At 44.5% G+C, this 18,565-nt stretch overlaps 1 protein-coding gene across 3 annotated transcripts in view; it reads left to right on the top strand.

Annotated features, from left to right (window-relative positions):
• The window catches only part of RFX3 (regulatory factor X3), a 512,595-nt gene that overhangs the window by 301,623 nt on the left and 192,407 nt on the right, over positions 1 to 18,565 (top strand). For all 3 annotated transcript variants that reach the window (XM_073542615.1, XM_073542614.1, XM_073542613.1), the window contains one exon: positions 12,337 to 12,434. In XM_073542615.1, the coding sequence (XP_073398716.1) occupies positions 12,337 to 12,434 (98 nt within the window). The remainder of the gene's footprint in view (positions 1 to 12,336; positions 12,435 to 18,565) is intronic.

The following is an 18,565-nucleotide window of genomic DNA, read 5'->3' as shown; positions in this document are numbered from 1 at the left end:
TATGGTGGAAGACTATTGCTCAGAATTTCGCCGTTGGGCAGTAGACACACAGTGGAACGACCCAGCGCTGCGGAGTCAGTTTATTCATGGGGTTTCAGGAAGAGTTAAACAGGCCCTCCTGATGTATGAGACTCCTGCATCGTTGGAGTCTGCCATGAGTTTGGTTATACGTATTGATCGCCGTTTGCGTCAGGGGGCACAGGAGACGCTACCCCTGGGGGAAAGCAGGGGTGCAAGTGTGGTTGCTGCAGGTGAGCCCACTGAACCTATGCAAATTGTGGTGGTGTCACAGGTTAAGCGTCGCGTTCCTGGGTTCAGGAAGCCCGGAGCATGTTTTTACTGTGGTAAAAGGAATCATTATGTTAACGCTTGTCCTGTGCTACCGAAGAAGGTCACACCGGCGGAAAACTGCTAAGCTCAGTGGGTATGGAGGAGACCCAACTGAGCGTATGCATATCCTCCATGATGGTATCTCAATGTATACTCCCTGCCAAGGTTATTATCGCGGGCAGAGAGCTACCAATATCAGTGTTTGTGGATAGCGGTTCCGCCACCAATCTCATAGATGAGGAGTTTGCACTCACTGCCGGGTTTAAGATCGAAAAACTCCCTCATCCTATTCAGGTGGTTACCATTAATGCCGCTCCCCTCCCTCAGGGGGAGATTACGGAGTTTGTGGCTGAGGTGAAACTCCGCATTGGAGTCCTACATTCGGAGTGGGTTACATGTAGGGTCCTCCGTAATCTCCCAGCACAAATGGTCCTGGGTTTTCCATGGTTGTCCATGCACAACCCGGTGATTGATTGGAAAACTCAGGACATAGTCCAATGGAGTGGTTTTTGCCAGGACAACTGCTTGGCCACATGTGTGTCCGCCGTGACGCCCAGCCTTCCGGAGGCTTTACAGGATTTCGCGGATGTTTTCTCTGAGAAGGGTTGCTCACAACTGCCTCCACATAGAGCCTATGACTGTGCGATTAGGTTAAAACCGGGGGCCAAATTACCTAAGGCCAGGATGTTTAATATTTCTGGTCCAGAGAGACAAGCTCTGAAAGACTACATCGCGGAGAGTCTGAGCAAGGGACACATCCGGCCTTCATCCTCGCCTGTAGCAGCGGGGTTTTTCTTCATTAAGAAGAAAGATGGGGGGTTACGGCCGTGTCTGGATTTCCGGGAGTTAAACCAGATTACGATCCGTGATCCATACCCGATGCCTTTGATCCCTGATTTGTTCAACCAGGTGGCGGGGGCAAAGTGGTTTTCCAAGCTTGACCTCAGGGGTGCGTATAACCTCATAAGGGTCCGTCAGGGGGATGAGTGGAAGACGGCCTTTAACACTCCTGAGGGTCATTTTGAGAGCCTGGTTATGCCATTTGGGTTGACAACCGCGCCTGCTGTTTTCCAACATTTTATTAATGACGTATTTGCTCATGTCCTGGGGAAATTTGTGTTTGTATACCTGGATGATATCCTCATTTACTCGAGCAACCGGGACACTCATTTAGAGAATGTCAGGCAGGTGTTACAGTTTCTCCGTGAGAATAAGCTCTATGCTAAGCTGGAAAAATGCTTATTTTTTGTTCAGGAGTTGCCTTTTTTGGGATATATTGTGTCCGCCGCAGGGTTTAAAATGGACACCGCTAAGGTGCAAGCGGTGCTACAATGGGAAAGGCCTGATAATCTGAAAGCGCTCCAGCGGTTCCTTGGGTTTGCTAATTATTATAGGAAATTTATAAAACACTTTTCTACTATAGCCAAACCGCTCACGGACATGACAAAAAAAGGTACCGATCTGACTAGCTAGTCTGAGGTGGCGATACGTGCATTTGAGCATGTGAAGAACAGTTTTGCTTCAGCACCCATTCTGGTGCAACCGGACGTGTCTAAACCTTTTGTGGTGGAGGTTGATGCGTCTGAGGTGGGAGTGGGGGCAGTACTGTCACAGGGCTCATCTTTGAGCGATATGCATCCATGCGCCTACTTCTCCAAGAAGCTGTCACCGGCCGAACGGAATTATGATATCGGCAACAGGGAGTTGTTGGCCATCAAATTGGCTTTTGAGGAATGGCGACACTTCTTGGAGGGGGCGGCTCACCAGGTCACAGTCATCACCGACCATAAGAACCTGCTCTATCTGGAGTCGGCCAAGCGTCTGTCTCCTAGGCAGGCTCGCTGGGCATTGTTTTTTACATGTTTCAATTTTCTGGTGACTTACCGTCCCAGGGCTAAAACACCAAGGCGGATGCCTTGTCCAGGTGTTTTCCGGGGGGGAGAACCTCGGGAAGAGCCGGTACCCATCCTCCAGGAAGTTGTAGTGGTTTCGGCTCTCACGACTGAGGTAGAGGCGGAGATTGCCGAGGCCCAAGAGGAGGTACCGCCAGGACTTCCCGCCAACAAATCATTTGTACCCCTTCATCTTCGTCTTAAGGTGTTGAGGGAACATCACGACTCAGTACTTGCTGGTCATCCAGGGGTTAAGGGCACCTTGGAGCTGGTATCGCGTCGTTTCTGGTGGCCCAAAATCCGGCAGGACGTGGTCTCGTACATGGCAGCTTGCATCACGTGCGCCAGGGCCAAGTCGCCCCGAGCCCGTCCTGCTGGCACGCTACAGCCTCTGGGGGTACCTAATAGGCCATGGACAGAGATCTCCATGGATTTTATCACTGACTTGCCAGTCTCGGCGGGGAACACGGTCATCCTGGTGGTGGTTGACCGATTTTCAAAGATGGCGCATTTTGTCTCATTGCCTTCCTTGCCCAATGCGAAGACGTTGGCTCAGGTGTTTGTGCAGGAGGTGGTCAGACTCCACGGAGTTCCGTCGGACATAGTATCTGATAGGGGAACTCAATTTGTTGTGAGGTTTTGGAAAGCTTTTTGCTCACGTTTGGGGATCAAGTTGTCACATTCATCGGCGTTTCATCCACAGTCAAATGGTCAAACTGAGCGCATGAACCAAAATCTGGAGCAGTATTTACGATGCTTTGTGTCCGACAACCAAGAGGAGTGGTCTACTTTCCTTCCTCTGGCCGAGTTTGCGTTAAATAATCACCATCAAGAGTCATCGGGAGAGTCTCCGTTCTTTTGTGTTTACGGTCAGCATCCTTAATTTTGTACCTTACGTCAGGGTGACTCGGGGGGCGTCCCGGAGGAGGACCAGCTAGGAGCTCGATTATCATCGGTCTGGAGGAGAGTGAAACAGCGATTGTTGAGCATGAGTGCGAGGTACAAACGGGTGGCTGACAGTAGACGCGTGCCAGGTCCGGACCTGTGTGTGGGTGAATGGGTGTGGTTAGCGACTAAAAATATAAAACTCAAAATTCCATCTTTAAAATTGGGTCCAAGGTTTATTGGGCCTTTTAAGATTGCTGCCATCATTAACCCAGTTGCTTATCGGTTGGAACTTCCTGCAGTATACAAGATACACAACGTGTTTCACAGGGCTTTATTGAAAAAGGTGGTAGGCTCTGTGGACACGACGCCGATGCCACCTCCGGTCATGGTGGATGGCGATTTAGAGTTTGAGATTTCCAAGGTAGTGGACTATCGAGTAGTGCGCCGTACTGTTCAGTATTTGGTACACTGGCGGGGGTATGGTCCGGAGGAGAGGTCTTGGATACCAGTCTCGGACATACATGCAGATCGGCTGGTCAGTTCTTTTCACCGTCGTCATCCGGACAAGCCGGGTCCTATGAGTCTTGAGGGCCCTGGGGTCCCTCGTAGAAGACGGGGTACTGTCATGTCGGACGCTATTCACACCACAGCGTCCGGCAGGCAGAGGTAGTTCCACCTCCGTCCACTATAGCCTCAGTGGCGCCGGCTTGAGTTTCTCAGGCTATCGGGGGTTAATCTAGCCGGAAATCAGGTTGGATGTTTGGTCACGCCCACGGTCTTTAAATAGTCGTGCTGGCCTATGGGCGTCGCCGATTATAGCTTGTGTGTCATACCAAGTGGTTCCGGTCTGGAGTGGAGGTGTTGGAGAGAGAGAGATTCATATCTGGTGTCGTATGATCCATTGTTACCTTCTCGCCTTCCCATATTTGTGTTTTGTTGTGCCCTGTTCACATTACTGTATAGTCCTGTGTGTATGCGGCGCGGTGCAGTTTAAGTTCTCCCTGTCTGTCTTTATTGTTTGGGGCTTTGGTGGTTTGTCTCCTCACTGGGTGGAGGGTGGAGGGTTAAGCTTAGGGCTGAGCAGGAGATAAGGAAAGGGTGGAGGCTCAGGCATTTGCACCATCAGCAAAAACCCTGAGTTGAAGGTCAGACAGGGTTTCCCCTAGTGAAAGGGACACCACAGGGGCCCCGGGTATTTCTGCCTTAGTTGACCTAAACCCCGCGTGACACAGCGATGGCATTGGCTGTTCTGTGTGCACACACTGCACAGGACCTGTGATGACGTCACATGAGGGGGAGGAGTCAGGGGTCACATGATCAGGGGCCTCAGTGTGTGCAGGACAGATGCTGTCTGTGTGCTGGTTGTCATGGTACTGGATGAAGGTAAGTTTATGCGTGGGGTCAGGAGGGGTTTACAGGGTGGATGGAGCAGAGCCCTGTGTGTGTTCAAGGTGTATGGAGCGGAGCCCTGTCTGTACGAGGTGTTCGGAGCGGAGTTCTGTGTGTACGAGGTGTAAGGAGCAGAGCCCTGTGTGTACGAGGTGTATGAAGCGGAGCCGTGTGTGTACAAGGTATACACAGCCTTGTGTGTATGAGGTGTACGGAGCGGAGCCCTGTGTGTACGAGGTGTACAGAGCGGAGCCCTGTGTGTACAAGGTGTACGGAGTGGAGCCCTGTGTGTACGAGGTGTACAGAGCAGTGCCCTGTGTGTACAAGGTGTACGGAGTGGAGCCCTGTGTGTACGAGGTGTAAAGATCACAGCCCTGTGTATACAAGGTGTAAGGAGCGGAGCCTTGTGTGTACAAGGTGTATGGAGCGGAGCCATGTGTGTGCGAGGTGTACGGAGCCCTGTGTATATGAGGTATATGGAGCAGAGCCCTGTGTGTACGAGGTGTACGGAGCCGAGCATGTACGGGGTGTATTAAGTTTGAAAGGAATGCGGCCCGCCAGCTCAAATTTTTTTTATGTGCGGCCCATTTACTCTGCCGAGTTTGAGACCCCTGCTGTAGAGGGAGAGAGCGGGAGAGCAGGGCTGTGAAGGAAGAGAATGGGGCTGTGGATGGAGAGAGCGGGAGAGCAGGGCTGTGAAGGAAGAGAACGGAGCTGTGGATGGAGAGAGTGGGAGAGCAGGGCTGTGAAGGAAGAGAATGGGTCTGTGGACGGGGAGAGCAGGGCTGTGAAGGAAGAGAACGGGGCTGTGGAGAGAGAGAGCGGGAGAGCAGGGCTGTGGACAAATTTAGCAGGGCTGTGGAGGGACACCGGGACATGAATGTAGAGCGTGGCTGCAGAAGGATAGAATGGGACGGCGGGTGGAGAGCGGGGATGTTAAGGAAGACAGCGGGACCCACAGTTAGGTACTATGCCCGGGCAACGCCGGGCTCTTCAGCTAGTATATATAAAGCTGAGTGCATAGCCCCGCCCACTTTGCATAGCCACATTCACTCTAAGGCTGGAGTCACACACAACGTATAAAAATACAGTCCGTTTTTCACGGACCAGAATCGCACAAATGTTTCATGAACAGTGATCCGTATGTCATCCGATTGTCATGTGAGGATGCGATTTTCTCACATCTAAGCATCCGTGTGACATCTGTATGATGAGATTTTCTCGCCGGCTTGCAAAATGGACATGTAATGGAGCCCAATGACAGGTTAAAATACAAACGAAAGAATAGATATCTACACATAGAATACATATATATATATATATATATACTGTATGTACTGTATATACTTGTCTTTGGGACACATATATATATATTTATATTTCGTAGAGTTCTACATAGCATAATAGCCGCTAAATCAATTGCTGGATTCTGTTAAATCAATACAAAACCCGACATGAAATGACACATGGTTTACATACAGTAAACCATTTCATTTCATTTAGTTTTTTATATGTCTTTGACTAATAATTAGATTAGGGTATGTGTGTAAAATTTTGGACATGTAGGTGTTAAATTAACGGGTAAATTCATTGAAAAAAAATTGCGTGGGCTCCCGCGGTAATTTCTCCGCTAGAGAGGGAAAGCCAGTGAGTGAGGGCAGATTTTAATAGCCTAGAGAGGGACCATTGTTTTTGTCCTCCCCCTGGCTAAAAAAATCTGCCCCAGCCACCCCAGAAAAGGTGCATCTATAAGATGCGCCTTTTTTCTGGCACTTACGCGCTCTATTCCCATTGCCTTTAGCGGTGGCTCGTGGGTTAATAATAATGGGTTAATGTCACCTTGATATTGAAAGGTGACATTAATCCAGGTTAATAATGGAGGTAATCCGGTGTCTCTGACAGGATGATGTGGGATATTAGTGGTAGTATTCCGGTGGCTCTGGACTACCACTCCTAATATCCCACATCATCCCGTCAGAGCCACCGGACTAGTGCCCCTAATATCCCACATCATCTCGTCAGCCAGAGCCACCGGACTACTACCACTATTATCCCACATAATCCCGTTAGAGCAACCTATTATGACATCATCGTCACCATGGCAACCATTATGACATCATCGCCATGACAACCATTATGACATCATCATCGATACACATATAGACACACACATACACACACACACATACACTCAGCTTTATATATGAGATAGCCAAAAAGGACGAAAAGCAGTCACATTGTCCAAAAATTACAAACTTGAAAAGACTTTATTAAATAATGTCAGGTAAAGAGAACATATAACTTATGATATGACAATGTTGTCTATTTTGATATAGACTGGATATGTGTTCCATATATTTTGTGTGGTCAGCTTTATGTTTATAGACTAGCTGAATAGCCCAGTGTTGCCCTGGCATAGTAACTAACAATGGTTAGTTACAACAAATTATAATGATTATCCTCCATCCCATAGTCCCGTGCCCATATACCCATCATACATAACCGTCACCATTGCAACCTATTATGAAAACTTCATCACCATGGCAACCATTATGACATAACCGTCACCATTGCAACTATTATGACATCATCGTCGTCATGGCAACCATTATGACATCGTCGCCATGGCAGCCATTGACATCATCGTCGCCATGGCAACCATTATGACATCATCTTCGATACACATATACACACACATGCATACACATACACTCAGCTGTTGTGAATTCTCTTACTTCTGAGTCGGGGCTCCCTCTGGTGGTTACTGTGGGTAGTGGAGCTGGCCGGATTGGCAAAGGTCTGCCACCTGATGATGATGATTGGAGATCTGGGGTTACTGATTGGGAGTATTTAAGTGAGCAGACTTCCCTCAATTGTTGCTGGTGATTAGTTCTTCCTGTGCAACTTGAGGTCTGCTGTCTCCTGCCTGATCCTGCATTTTTCAGCTAAGTTGTTCATTTGCTAATCCTTTGCTTCTAATCTGGTTTTGACTTTTTTTGCTTTGCTTTGCAGGTTCAGCGTGCCCCCTGCTGGGGGCTGTGCTGGACCCCGCTCCATATGTTGCAGATTGTGTCAGTTTGTTCAGTCCCCTGTTATATTAGTCTCTTTTGCTTTGCTGCCAGTTCATACCAGAATGCTGATATAGTGGGGCGAGGTTGTGAGACCTCAGTGTTTTTTTGTACATCAGACGTGTTGGATTTTTTAGGTCTTTCCTTTCCTATTCTATCTAGTCAGTTTGGGCCCCATCATTTGCTCAGTCTATTTTCTGCCTGCGTTTGTGTCTCATCTTGTCTCACCGACAGTATATGTTTGGGGGCTATCTATTCCTTTGGGATCTACTCCGGGGCAGTTTAGATTTCACCTTTCTTGCTTTAGGCTTAGTTAGCTCTCCGGCTGTGCCGAGGCATCTAGAGCATCGTAGGTATGCTCCACGGCTAAGGCTAGTTGTGTTGTTAGGATTAGGGTCTGCAATCCGCTAAGTTACCAATCTTTCTGGTTTCCTGGTGGCCTAGCCTATTCTTGCCATCCTCCTCGGTGACCTGTTCATAACACTCGGCTTTATATATATAGGTATTAGATTAGATATTTATTATATATAAGATATTTATTATACAGGGCTTTGCGTGTGAAGTGAGTGTGGCTCTGTGGAGTGGGTGGGGCTATGTGGAGTAGGCGTGGCTTGATACACACACACATGCATATATGCACTCATTTTTATATATATAGATTGCAATGCTCCTGCAATCTGTATATATAAAAATGAGTGTATGTAAACCATTCCAGCAAAATTTGAACTCTGACATGGCGCTTCTTCCCTTCTGAGCTTTCCACAAAAGTATTTTTTGGCTGCATATGAGGTATCAGTATGCTCAGGAGAAATTGCTCAACAAATTTTGGGGTCCATTATCTCCTATTACCCTTGGGAAAATAAAAATTGGGCTAAAGGATCATTTTTGTGACAAAAATGTTATTTTTTATTTTATGGCTTTGTTATAAACTTCTGTGAAGCATCTGGAAGTTCAAAGTATTCACCACACATCTCAAGATCTTTGAGGGGTGTAGTTTCCAAAATTGGGTCACTTGTGGGGTTTCCACTGTGTAGGCACATCAGGGGTTCTCCATACGCGACATGGCATCTGCTAATGATTCCAGACAATTTTGTACTAAAAAAGTCAAATGGCACTCCTTCCCTTCCGAGCACTTCCATGCACCAAAACAGTAGTTTTCCTACACATATGGTGTATAGGCCTACTCAGCAGAAATTGCACAACAAATTGTACAGTGCATTTTCTCCTGTAACCCTTGTGAAAATTAAAAAAAAATTAGGGCTAGAAGAAAATTATTATGGAAAAAATGATTTTTTATTTTCATGGCTCTACAATATTAACTTCTGTGAAGCCCCTGGGGTCCAAGGGGCTCACCACACATCTAGATACATTCCTTGAGGGGTCTAGCTTCTAAAATGAGGTAACTTGTGGAGTGGAGGTTCCACTGTTTAGGAACATCAGGGGCTCTCCAAACATGACATGGCATCCTATCTCGATTTCAGCCATTTTTGCATTCAAAAAGTCAAACAATGCTACTTCCCTGTCGAGCCCTGCCATGCGCCCAAACAGTAGTTTCCCTCCACATATGGGGTATTGCATAATCAGGTGAAATTGTATAACAAATTTTGTGGTCCATTTTGTTACCTTTTTGCAAATAAATCATTTGAGGCCAAAGTAACATTTTTCTGAAAAAAAGTAAAATGTTAATTTTTTTCCATCCACATTCCATTATTTCTTGTGATGCACCTGAAGGGTTAATAAACTTCTTGAATTTGGTTTTGAGGACTTTGAGGGGTGCAGATTTTAGAATGGTGTCACTTCTGGGTATTTTATGTCATTTAGCCCCCCCTAAAGTTACTTCAAATGTGATGTGGGCCCTAAAAAGGGTTTACAAAATTTTGTTGAGCAATTTTTTATTTTTCCATCAACTTTTTACCCTTCTAACTTCCTAACAAAAAAAATTGTTTAAAAAATGATGTTGATGTAAAATCAACTTGTGGGAAATGTTATTTATTAACTATTTTGTGTGACATAACTCTCTGGTTCAAGGGCATAAAAATTGAAATTGCAAAATTTTCCAAACTTTCACCAAATTTCAGATTTTTTTCACAAATAAATGCAAGTCTTCCTCAAGGTAAAATAAACAAAAAGATAGCCTCACCGTGTCCTAAAGTATAATTCAGTCCGTCTTGCAATGTAGTGGGTCTCCAGCCAATAGTCGTGACTTGCAGCTTATCATGGAAAAGAAATTTTGGCGAGTCCCAAAATAGATAAAATCCTCAATTAGAGGAAGTGATTGGAAGAAAAAACTCCTCCTAAGAGAACTATTTTGGATCATTAAACTTGATACTAAATGCCCTAATGGTATGAACTATAGAAACAATACTTTTTATTTATATTAAATTTCAGTGGTTTGATTATGATAGTTTTTTGTGTTTTTTTGGGGGGGGGATTTAGCTTGGTAATTATGCAAATTATTCTCAAATGTGATTGATTGTTTACTTACTGTATGTGTTTATTGATCAATGGTTGGTTACCATTTGCTTTTATGCTATGTATCATAAGGAATCTGTATCTCAGTGAATAAGGGCTTTTGCTAGAAATGCGTTGAGATGTATCCTCAACCTGTATGATCTATTAATTATTTGAAATAAATTGAGGATTTTATCTATTTTGGAACTCGCCAAAATTTCTTTTCCATGATAAAATGCAAGTCATATGGAACAAATTTTACCATTACCATGAAGTACAATATGTCATGAGAAAACATTCTCAGATTTATTGGGATCCGTTAAAGCGTTCCAGAGTTATTACCTCATAAAGTGACACTGGTCAGAATTGTAGAATTTGACCTGGTCATTAAGGTGAAAACAGGCTTGGGGCTAAAGGGGTTAAAGGCAACGGTTGACAGACAAGCATAAATGGTGTAAACAATGGATTTGAAGCATTTTTGCCTTCGGCATAATGTAATTGACACTAGATGAAAAATAACTGGTCATTGTACTTGTTTTACTATAGATCTATGATAACTGATGATAATGGTGACATTGTACTTATTTTACGATAGCGCTATAAAACAATGATAACTGATGGTCTTTAGAGTTGGATCTTGGAACATGTAGCTTCTGAGTCATAAGCATAAACAGATATTGAAATGTAAGTTTATGATTATCTCTATGGTTGTTTAGACACTTACCTGGAAAGTATTGCTCCAAACCTTAGATTACACGTGATACACATTCATGTATTTCTCTGAATTTGCATCTTGCATGCTGCTCCCTACACTGAGAGCTCTTCATCAGTTGTCTTGCAAATTATGGTTATGAATTAAACATGGTGCAGCTCTAGAGTCAGAGGACTGAGCTAGGTCACGCTTGATAATGAGATCTACTATATTCAGCATTTAATTTTCACTCTGGATTTGATCATTCAGTGAAAGGCCAGAGGAGCTCACTATTTTAGAGTGTATGGTGGACCGCCTGAAACTCGTTCAATTCTGTTGGTACAGTTTTCATATTGGAGGTTAACAACCATGTGTAGCTTTTTATACAAACCAAAAGCAGTATGTGATTACTTATGGAGGGAAAGTATGAATACACTCATTTTCACTTCAATTTCAACTTTTGGGAGAAAAGTCCGCAAAATATAGACCCGAATCACAAAAGAAGGTTAAACTGCTATAAGAGCTAAAAGAAAATTCTTAAGTGTCAGTGATAAGCGGTCATAGAGGAGTGCTTAAGAAGCGACCCAGGGGCAGACAAAAATGTCAGGTCTCCACCGCAGCTCCGGCCGAAAACCTCCAATGGAGGATAGGAGCAATGAGAAAATGGAAATGGTCTTAGGAGCGCAGGAAAGAGACTCAGGAACTTCCACCTGATGAAGACGGATTCTCCGTCGAAATGCGTTGTGGTTTAACCCCATCTCTTGTCTGAGTCTCTTTCCTGTGCTCCTAAGACCGTTTCCATTTTCTCATCAAAAGAAAATTCTTGTCTTTCAAAATTTGTATTCACTTAATCCATTTGTTACCTTTTTTTTGTAATTCTCCATTTTTCCTTCGGAGGCACTGTAGAGTAGAAGTAACACTTGTTGACAGCTTACATTCTAAACTACAACTGATCACTGGGGATCTTACAAATATGGACATTAAACTGTTGAAAAAACAAATTACATTGAGAAAAAAGGAAAAGAAGCATATTACATTATGCATGGTTTCTATGCCCCTTTACATAAGGGCAATAAATCACCTTACTAAGATACGGCAATATAATGCCGCTTCTATAGACGGTCAATGTTAATGTCAGGATACAAATGCCACGTTTGCAGGCAGAAAGTGGAAGGTACAATCTTTGATATTTTTGTATGACACTTTTTTTTCCCAGTCGAGACAAAGTCTATATCATCAGGTCTTGAAGTGACAGGATACACTGCTGGGTACACAACGTGACCATGTTATATAGCTGCTGACATTTTACTTAACACTTCACATTTGTAAAGATTGTTTTCTTGTGTATTTTAATTCTCTTCTTAAAGGCTTCCATGAAGAGCTGTTTTGCTCTTTCATTTCCATAGACAGGACGGCTGGATGCAGGTGGCAGCCTGTTATTTTGTACCCTAGAATATTCTTGGTAATCATAAGTATACACAGCTCACGGGGTAATGTGAATTCATTTTGAAACATTTTCTAAAATGTTAACACTGAAGTCACCGTACATAACAAAATAAGAATTTAGCGCTTTTCTTTTTTTTCCCCAATATTGAATCAGATTGTAACCAGATTTGTATGTTTTTAGGTTCAGCAAGTACAGTCTGTACAACAGGTGCAGCATGTTTACCCAGCACAGGTACAATATGTGGAAGGAAGTGATGCCGTCTACACAAATGGAGCAATGTGAGTTTTTATTTAAATATATTTTTTACAAAAATGTTATCTATAGATTTGCCATGTGATGTAAGGTTTAGGTGCTAATTGAGCTGGAATGCTTGTGACTTTCATTTAAATGTTGGTCGGGGGTCCATATGGGCAAATAATCACTAATTATTAGATGCAAGAGAATAGTAATTCTACAAGGATTGGTGGTGATCTGCTAAAGGGTGATGGCATTACGTAGTAAGATCCTGATCATCTCTATCACAGTGCCTTCTAGTGGTGAAACTAAGACAGCCATCTCTGTGTTGCACTATATACTAAGAGCTTATTCCCATGACCATTTAGCGGACGTATCTTCTCGTCCATCTGTATGACCAAACTAACTCTTGGAGATATGTTGTGCTGCTAGTTTGGGCCAGGGGTCCCTTTGTCAGTTTGGGACTTACACTCATACCGACAAGAAAAAGGTTATGTGAATAAGCCCTTCGTAGCGGGATCATTGAGTTTTATGATCTTTAGAACCATTCTTTCCGGTTCTGTGCTCAGGTGGTTCAGTTTTGTAGGGGTTTTGTGTAGACCCACCTCACTATTCACCTGAATGTCCACTTCCTAAATATCTTTGATGATAGAAAGTGTGTGTATTTGCATGGACTTAGATATTAGTGATGATTTGGAGAATATTCCACTACAATAATAATAGTGGATAGACTACACAGATTCCATTTACCATTATTATTTGTTTCTATATTATTTATTCTTACTTTTTTCTATATAACATAGTAGAAATGCATAGAAATTAATGGAGTGAGCAGCATGTGCGCGACCGCCTTTTACGCTAAAAGCAGCACATAATAGACCCCCTTTTTCAAGATAAATGTTGTTCATACATTTATGATGCACCCTATGGATATGTCATAAGTAGAGATGAGCGACTTTGCCGTTTTTAGGGTCGAGTTGGATTTCATGAAACACAACTTTCTCAAAAGTCGGGTCGAACGAAATCGGCCAACTATAGGGAAAAGTCGTTGGCCGACCGAAACACGAAACCCAATGCAAGTCAATGGGGAAGCAAAGTCGGCAGGGAGTGTAAGACAATAAACACACCTACAGTGCCCATTTCAATGCCAAAACATCAATTCTTATTACTGAAGCTTGTCAACCTTAATTTACTTTATAATAATAGTTACGCACTGAAAACTAGGGATTATTTGGATAAAGTTGTGGGGGGGGTAGGGCTGGCTCCAGGTTTTCATGTGCCCTGGGCCAAAGAGCGCCCCTTTAACACATACCATACCTCATGATGCTCCGATACGGCACAGAAATATAGGTATAGTACAATGACAAATACTTCACTGCTTACATGACATGACTGATCTATTTTAAATTCTACAATAGCTCAAAAAAAGGACAGTATATTACTCCATACAGTATTATGGCCACCACATTTAGAATGCTCCAGTATATGATGGGCCTCATGGATGATGCTCCAGTGTCAGATGTCCCCCATTTTTAATGTTCCAGTATATGATGGGCCCCATTTTTAATTAACCCAGGCATGGTAGGTGAAAAGAGCTTCATGGAGTAATCTGAAGTGTGTGTTGCCGCATCCTTCACTTTTGGTGTGGGTGAAGGACACAAGAAAGTAGTTGCCCCTGACCAGAAGCCTGCACTTACGACTCAGTGCTTGCATTTTTTTAAACTTCAGAAGAGGAGGCGATAGAACTGGAGGCTGTTTCAGCAATGTAAGCCAAAAACAGTTCCTGATGCTCCGTGTTATGAATGGGTCACCGAGGAGGAAAACAAGACCAAGCTAAGTCCCAGAAAACCAGAGAGGTTGGTAACTACACGGATTGCAGATCCCTGATCCTAACCACACAACTAACAGCAGCCATGGAGCGTACCTACGATGATTCTAGATGCCTCGTCACAGCCAGAGGACTAAATAAGCCTAAAGCAAGAAAAGGGGAAATCTAAAACTGCCCCAGAGCAGACCCCAAAGGAATAGACAGCCCACACACATGTATTGACGGTGAGACAATATGAAAACACGAACACAGGTAGGAAAATAGGCTGAGCAAACGATGGGGCCCACACTAACTAGAAAGGAAAGGAAAGATACTGTCTGCAATCACGCCAAAAAACCCTGCAAAAATGTCCAACACTTCTGATAGCAAGAAAACCCTGAAGTCACTAGACTTCTCCCACTATATCAGCACTCTGGCATATTCAGAGAACAGAGCAAAAAGAGGCCAATCTAATAAGGGACAAAAAGCAAACTGGCAAATACAGTGACATAAGAGTGTAAATTCAGCACAGCCCCAGCAGGGGCTGGCTGACCACACAAAAAACTGAATAGACCAAACCAAATCAAATGTGAACATTAGCAAAGACAACTTAGCTTGTGAAGGCAGGAACTGAGCTGGAAACTAAGACCTCAGGAGAAAAATCCCCAGCTTGGGAATAGGGAGTCGGCTGTCTTAAATCCAGTCTGAGACTCCAGATGTCCACTCCTCTTCCTCATTATCAGGTGGCTGGTCTATGTTAATTAGATCAGCTTCATTACCTCCTGCCACCACCAGAGGGAGCCCGGAAAGAGATCTCACAACTCCTCTGTCAGCACAACCAGCTCCCTCACCAGAAACCAGAGGCAGACCAGAAAATGAGTTCACAACAGCTCCGACTTTTAAAGCAGTCTACCTACTCCCAGAAAATGGAGCCTTCCAAGCCTTCCAGAGCTACACCATGATGCAGGCTCAACACCTCCTGCCTTAGCTGTCATTGTGTTTTTGGCACTACCAGCAGATGCACCACCACCATCAGTACCAGGTGGCCCCCCACGGCCACGTCCGCATCCTCTTCCACCATACTTCCTCATGTTTTAGAAAATTGACCCAAAATACCAGCAGATATATGGTACTTTATCAGAAGCGTACAGCTCTATACAGTCTAGGGATAACAGTAAATCTCCGTATATATTTCATGAGTCATACACAGATGCTCACAGGCTCAGTATGGATTACCCAATAAAATAAAAAGGTGAAAAAGGGTACAGTATCACCAGATACAAGGTATATATAGTATAGTGTAAACATTCTGAATCTCCATATACATTTCAGGAGGCAGACACAAACGCTCTCAGGCCCAGTATGGATTACACAAGAATATGAAAAGCTGTACATGGGTAATGTGATACAAGCGTACAGCTGTATACAGTGTTGGCCAAATTTGAAGTCTCGATATATATTTCCAGAGTCACCCTCAGATGGTCACTCAGTCTGGGTTTGACCATAATAAAAAATGTTGGAAAAAAGGTACTGGATAACACGATAGCAAGTATATATATTATAGGGTACAATTGAAATCTCCGTATACATAGTCCCGTAGTCAGTCTCAGACGCTTACTCAGTATGGATTTGACCGTATTACTAAATGTCGAACAAAGGTACTGTATAACAAGTGTGGTGTAGTGACCACTGTGTCCGCTAGGGGGCGCTGTGTGGATGTCCGAGGAGAGAGGATGAATGGCAGAGTCATGAATGACCATTATGTATCTCAAGGTGGGTGGCCTTGAGATGGAGACTGATGTGTGTATTGATCAGCAGTGATATTGCTGAGGTGTTGTTTCAGTGTGTCAGGGAGAAGTCTCCAGGTAACTGGGGAGACGGGCGTACCCAGTTACCTACAAACCCACCCGGGGGTGTGTTTAAGGACGCTATTGCAAACAGAGTGTGAATGGGTCAAGGACCTGTGATGATGAGGTCATAGCCATGTGACCCGGTGGGTGTGGCTACGGACCATATATGGTGGCCAGGGTAGGTCACATGTGGTGAATGCTGGGACCCAGTTGGTCCAGTGTGGAAGGTCCCGCTGAGATGGGGCTTCCTGGCTAATAGCCTGTGAAGTGGCTGTGAGTAATGGCGATGTGTGCCTGTTAGTTACCTGGAGGGAATGAACGTGTGCAGCATGGTGAAGCAGCATGAGGAAACCCTGACAGGGTGAGATAACTTGGGGATAGGAAGCTTGCACATTGAACAGTGCATAACATATGTGACTACAGAATAACAGAGGGAAACTCTGTAATGGACGCTATGTTGATTATATGTTGTTTTCTGTTGCTGTGATGGTTTATGATGTTGAATAAACCGAAGGGACTATGATTGTTTTGTGGATAACCTGTGCCGGATCTGTTTTTTTGTGGCTGCAAGCGAGTATCCCCTACTTGAATAACAGCACTACCTCACAAAAGATACAAGCTGTATCGAGTATAGGGTAAAAATTGGTATCTCCGATTCACCGTATATATAGAAGGCGTAAACCACACACGCTCACTCACTATGGATGATACCGTAATACAAAATTTTGAACAAAGGTACTGTATCAGCACATACCAGGTGTATCCAGTCTAGGGGTAATTGTAAATTTCTGTTTATACTTCCGGAGTCAGACACAGACACTCACAGGCTCAGTATGTATTACACCAGAATTTAACAAGTAGAAAGAGGGAAAGGTAGTTGAAGCGTACAACAGTATAAAGTGTTGTGGTTCTTTTAAATCTTCGTATATATTTCAATCTCAGTAAGCCAGTCCAGACTCTCCGCTACTGGAAACTACATGGATACAAGTACAGACGGAAATTCGAGTGTTATCAGAAATTTGGGAATTATCATCACGGGAAAACCTCCCGGTAGATGTTGCAGAGGCGATGCAGACCCTCAATTACTGTGTCTGTGGAGACAGCGAAAACGGTTCTTTGTGAATAAAGGATTGCTTTATCGCAGTAGCGTGAATCACATCACCTTTACTCGTCTCCATCAAACTGTGATCACAGGTACAGAGAGATGTACACATGCTCCTCACTGCCTATCATGATGTGTCTGGTCATTTTGTAGTGCCAAAGACAGAAGCCACAGGCCGTAGGCGATTCTATTGGATTGCCATGAGAGGAGACATTGAAAAATGGTGGCAGGAATGTCACACGTCTGTGACTATCACAACTGTGAAAGGTGATCATAAAGCACCACTGCATCTGCTTGTAAGTTGACAACCATTACAAATGGTAGCCATTGATCATCTGAAGGTAGAGGCCAGCAGGACAGGGCATAGCTACATCTTCCATCATCGATCAATACACCAAATTTCTAGTGGCCGTCCCTGTGAAGAATTTAACTGCCCAGATTACACAGCGGTGGAGCAGGGAGAGGTAAGTATTGCAACTTGCAAGTGCTGTGGCTATGACCAAGCAGAGGGGGCACACTCGTGGTCGATGGTACTGGCACAGGGCCCCTCATAGTACGCTGGTGTGTCTGATGGTGAGTGGGCCCCCCCACCGTCAGAGACACTGTATTGTACTATGAGGGCCCCTGTGCCAGTGCCGTCGGCCATCTGTGGGCCCATCCACCTGTTCAGAGCAACGGCGCTTGCCTGGGTGCGCCAGGTGTTGACCCCAGCCATTGGGGGGGTGGGCAGCCCACTTAGGGAGGTTTAAAAAATGGCATATGTTGATGTGTTGGCTGGACATTCAGCTGCTGCAAAGGGCGGAATTGGGCAAGTCCGAGGAAGAGGAGGACAAAAGCAGGGCAGTTTTCTGGGAACCTATGTGTCATCAGGGGAAGGTGGGACAAAATCCTTTGCAACCCATGCATGGTTCATTTTAATGAAGGTTAGATCATCAACATTTTGGGTAGACAGACGGGTCCTTTTTTCTGTCAGGATTGATCCAGCAGCACTGAAGACTCTTTCAGATAACACACTAGCAGCAGGGCAAGCGAGCTCCTGTAAGGCATATTGTGCCAATTCAGGCCAGGCGTCCAGTTTAGAGGCCCAATAGTCAAAGGGGAATGACTTGTGAGGGAGAACATCGATATGGGAGGAGAAGTATTTTGTAACCATAGTTGACAACTGCTGTCTCCTGTCACTTTTAATCGATGCAGTATTAGCAGTCGTGTGAGCGGTACTTGAGAATTCATTCCCCAACATAGTCATTCCCCTGTCTCCAATGCCACCTCAGCTGTGTGCACCACGAACACCTCTTCCATTGTGCCCACTACGGCTCGTGTGAGAAACAGCACCGCTGCTGTGTGCTGGGAAAGCCTCAAACAACCTGTTCACCAGAGTTGCTTGTTTGTTAGCCAATATTATTGCTTGGTTCTCCT

The sequence above is a fragment of the Dendrobates tinctorius genome, unplaced genomic scaffold (genome assembly GCF_039654945.1).
Source record: "Dendrobates tinctorius isolate UK_male_01 unplaced genomic scaffold, ASM3965494v1 ptg000128l, whole genome shotgun sequence".
Classification (NCBI taxonomy): domain Eukaryota; kingdom Metazoa; phylum Chordata; class Amphibia; order Anura; family Dendrobatidae; genus Dendrobates; species Dendrobates tinctorius.
The sequence above is the reverse complement of the archived record's forward strand: the minus strand, read 5'-3'. Positions and strand labels throughout refer to the sequence as shown.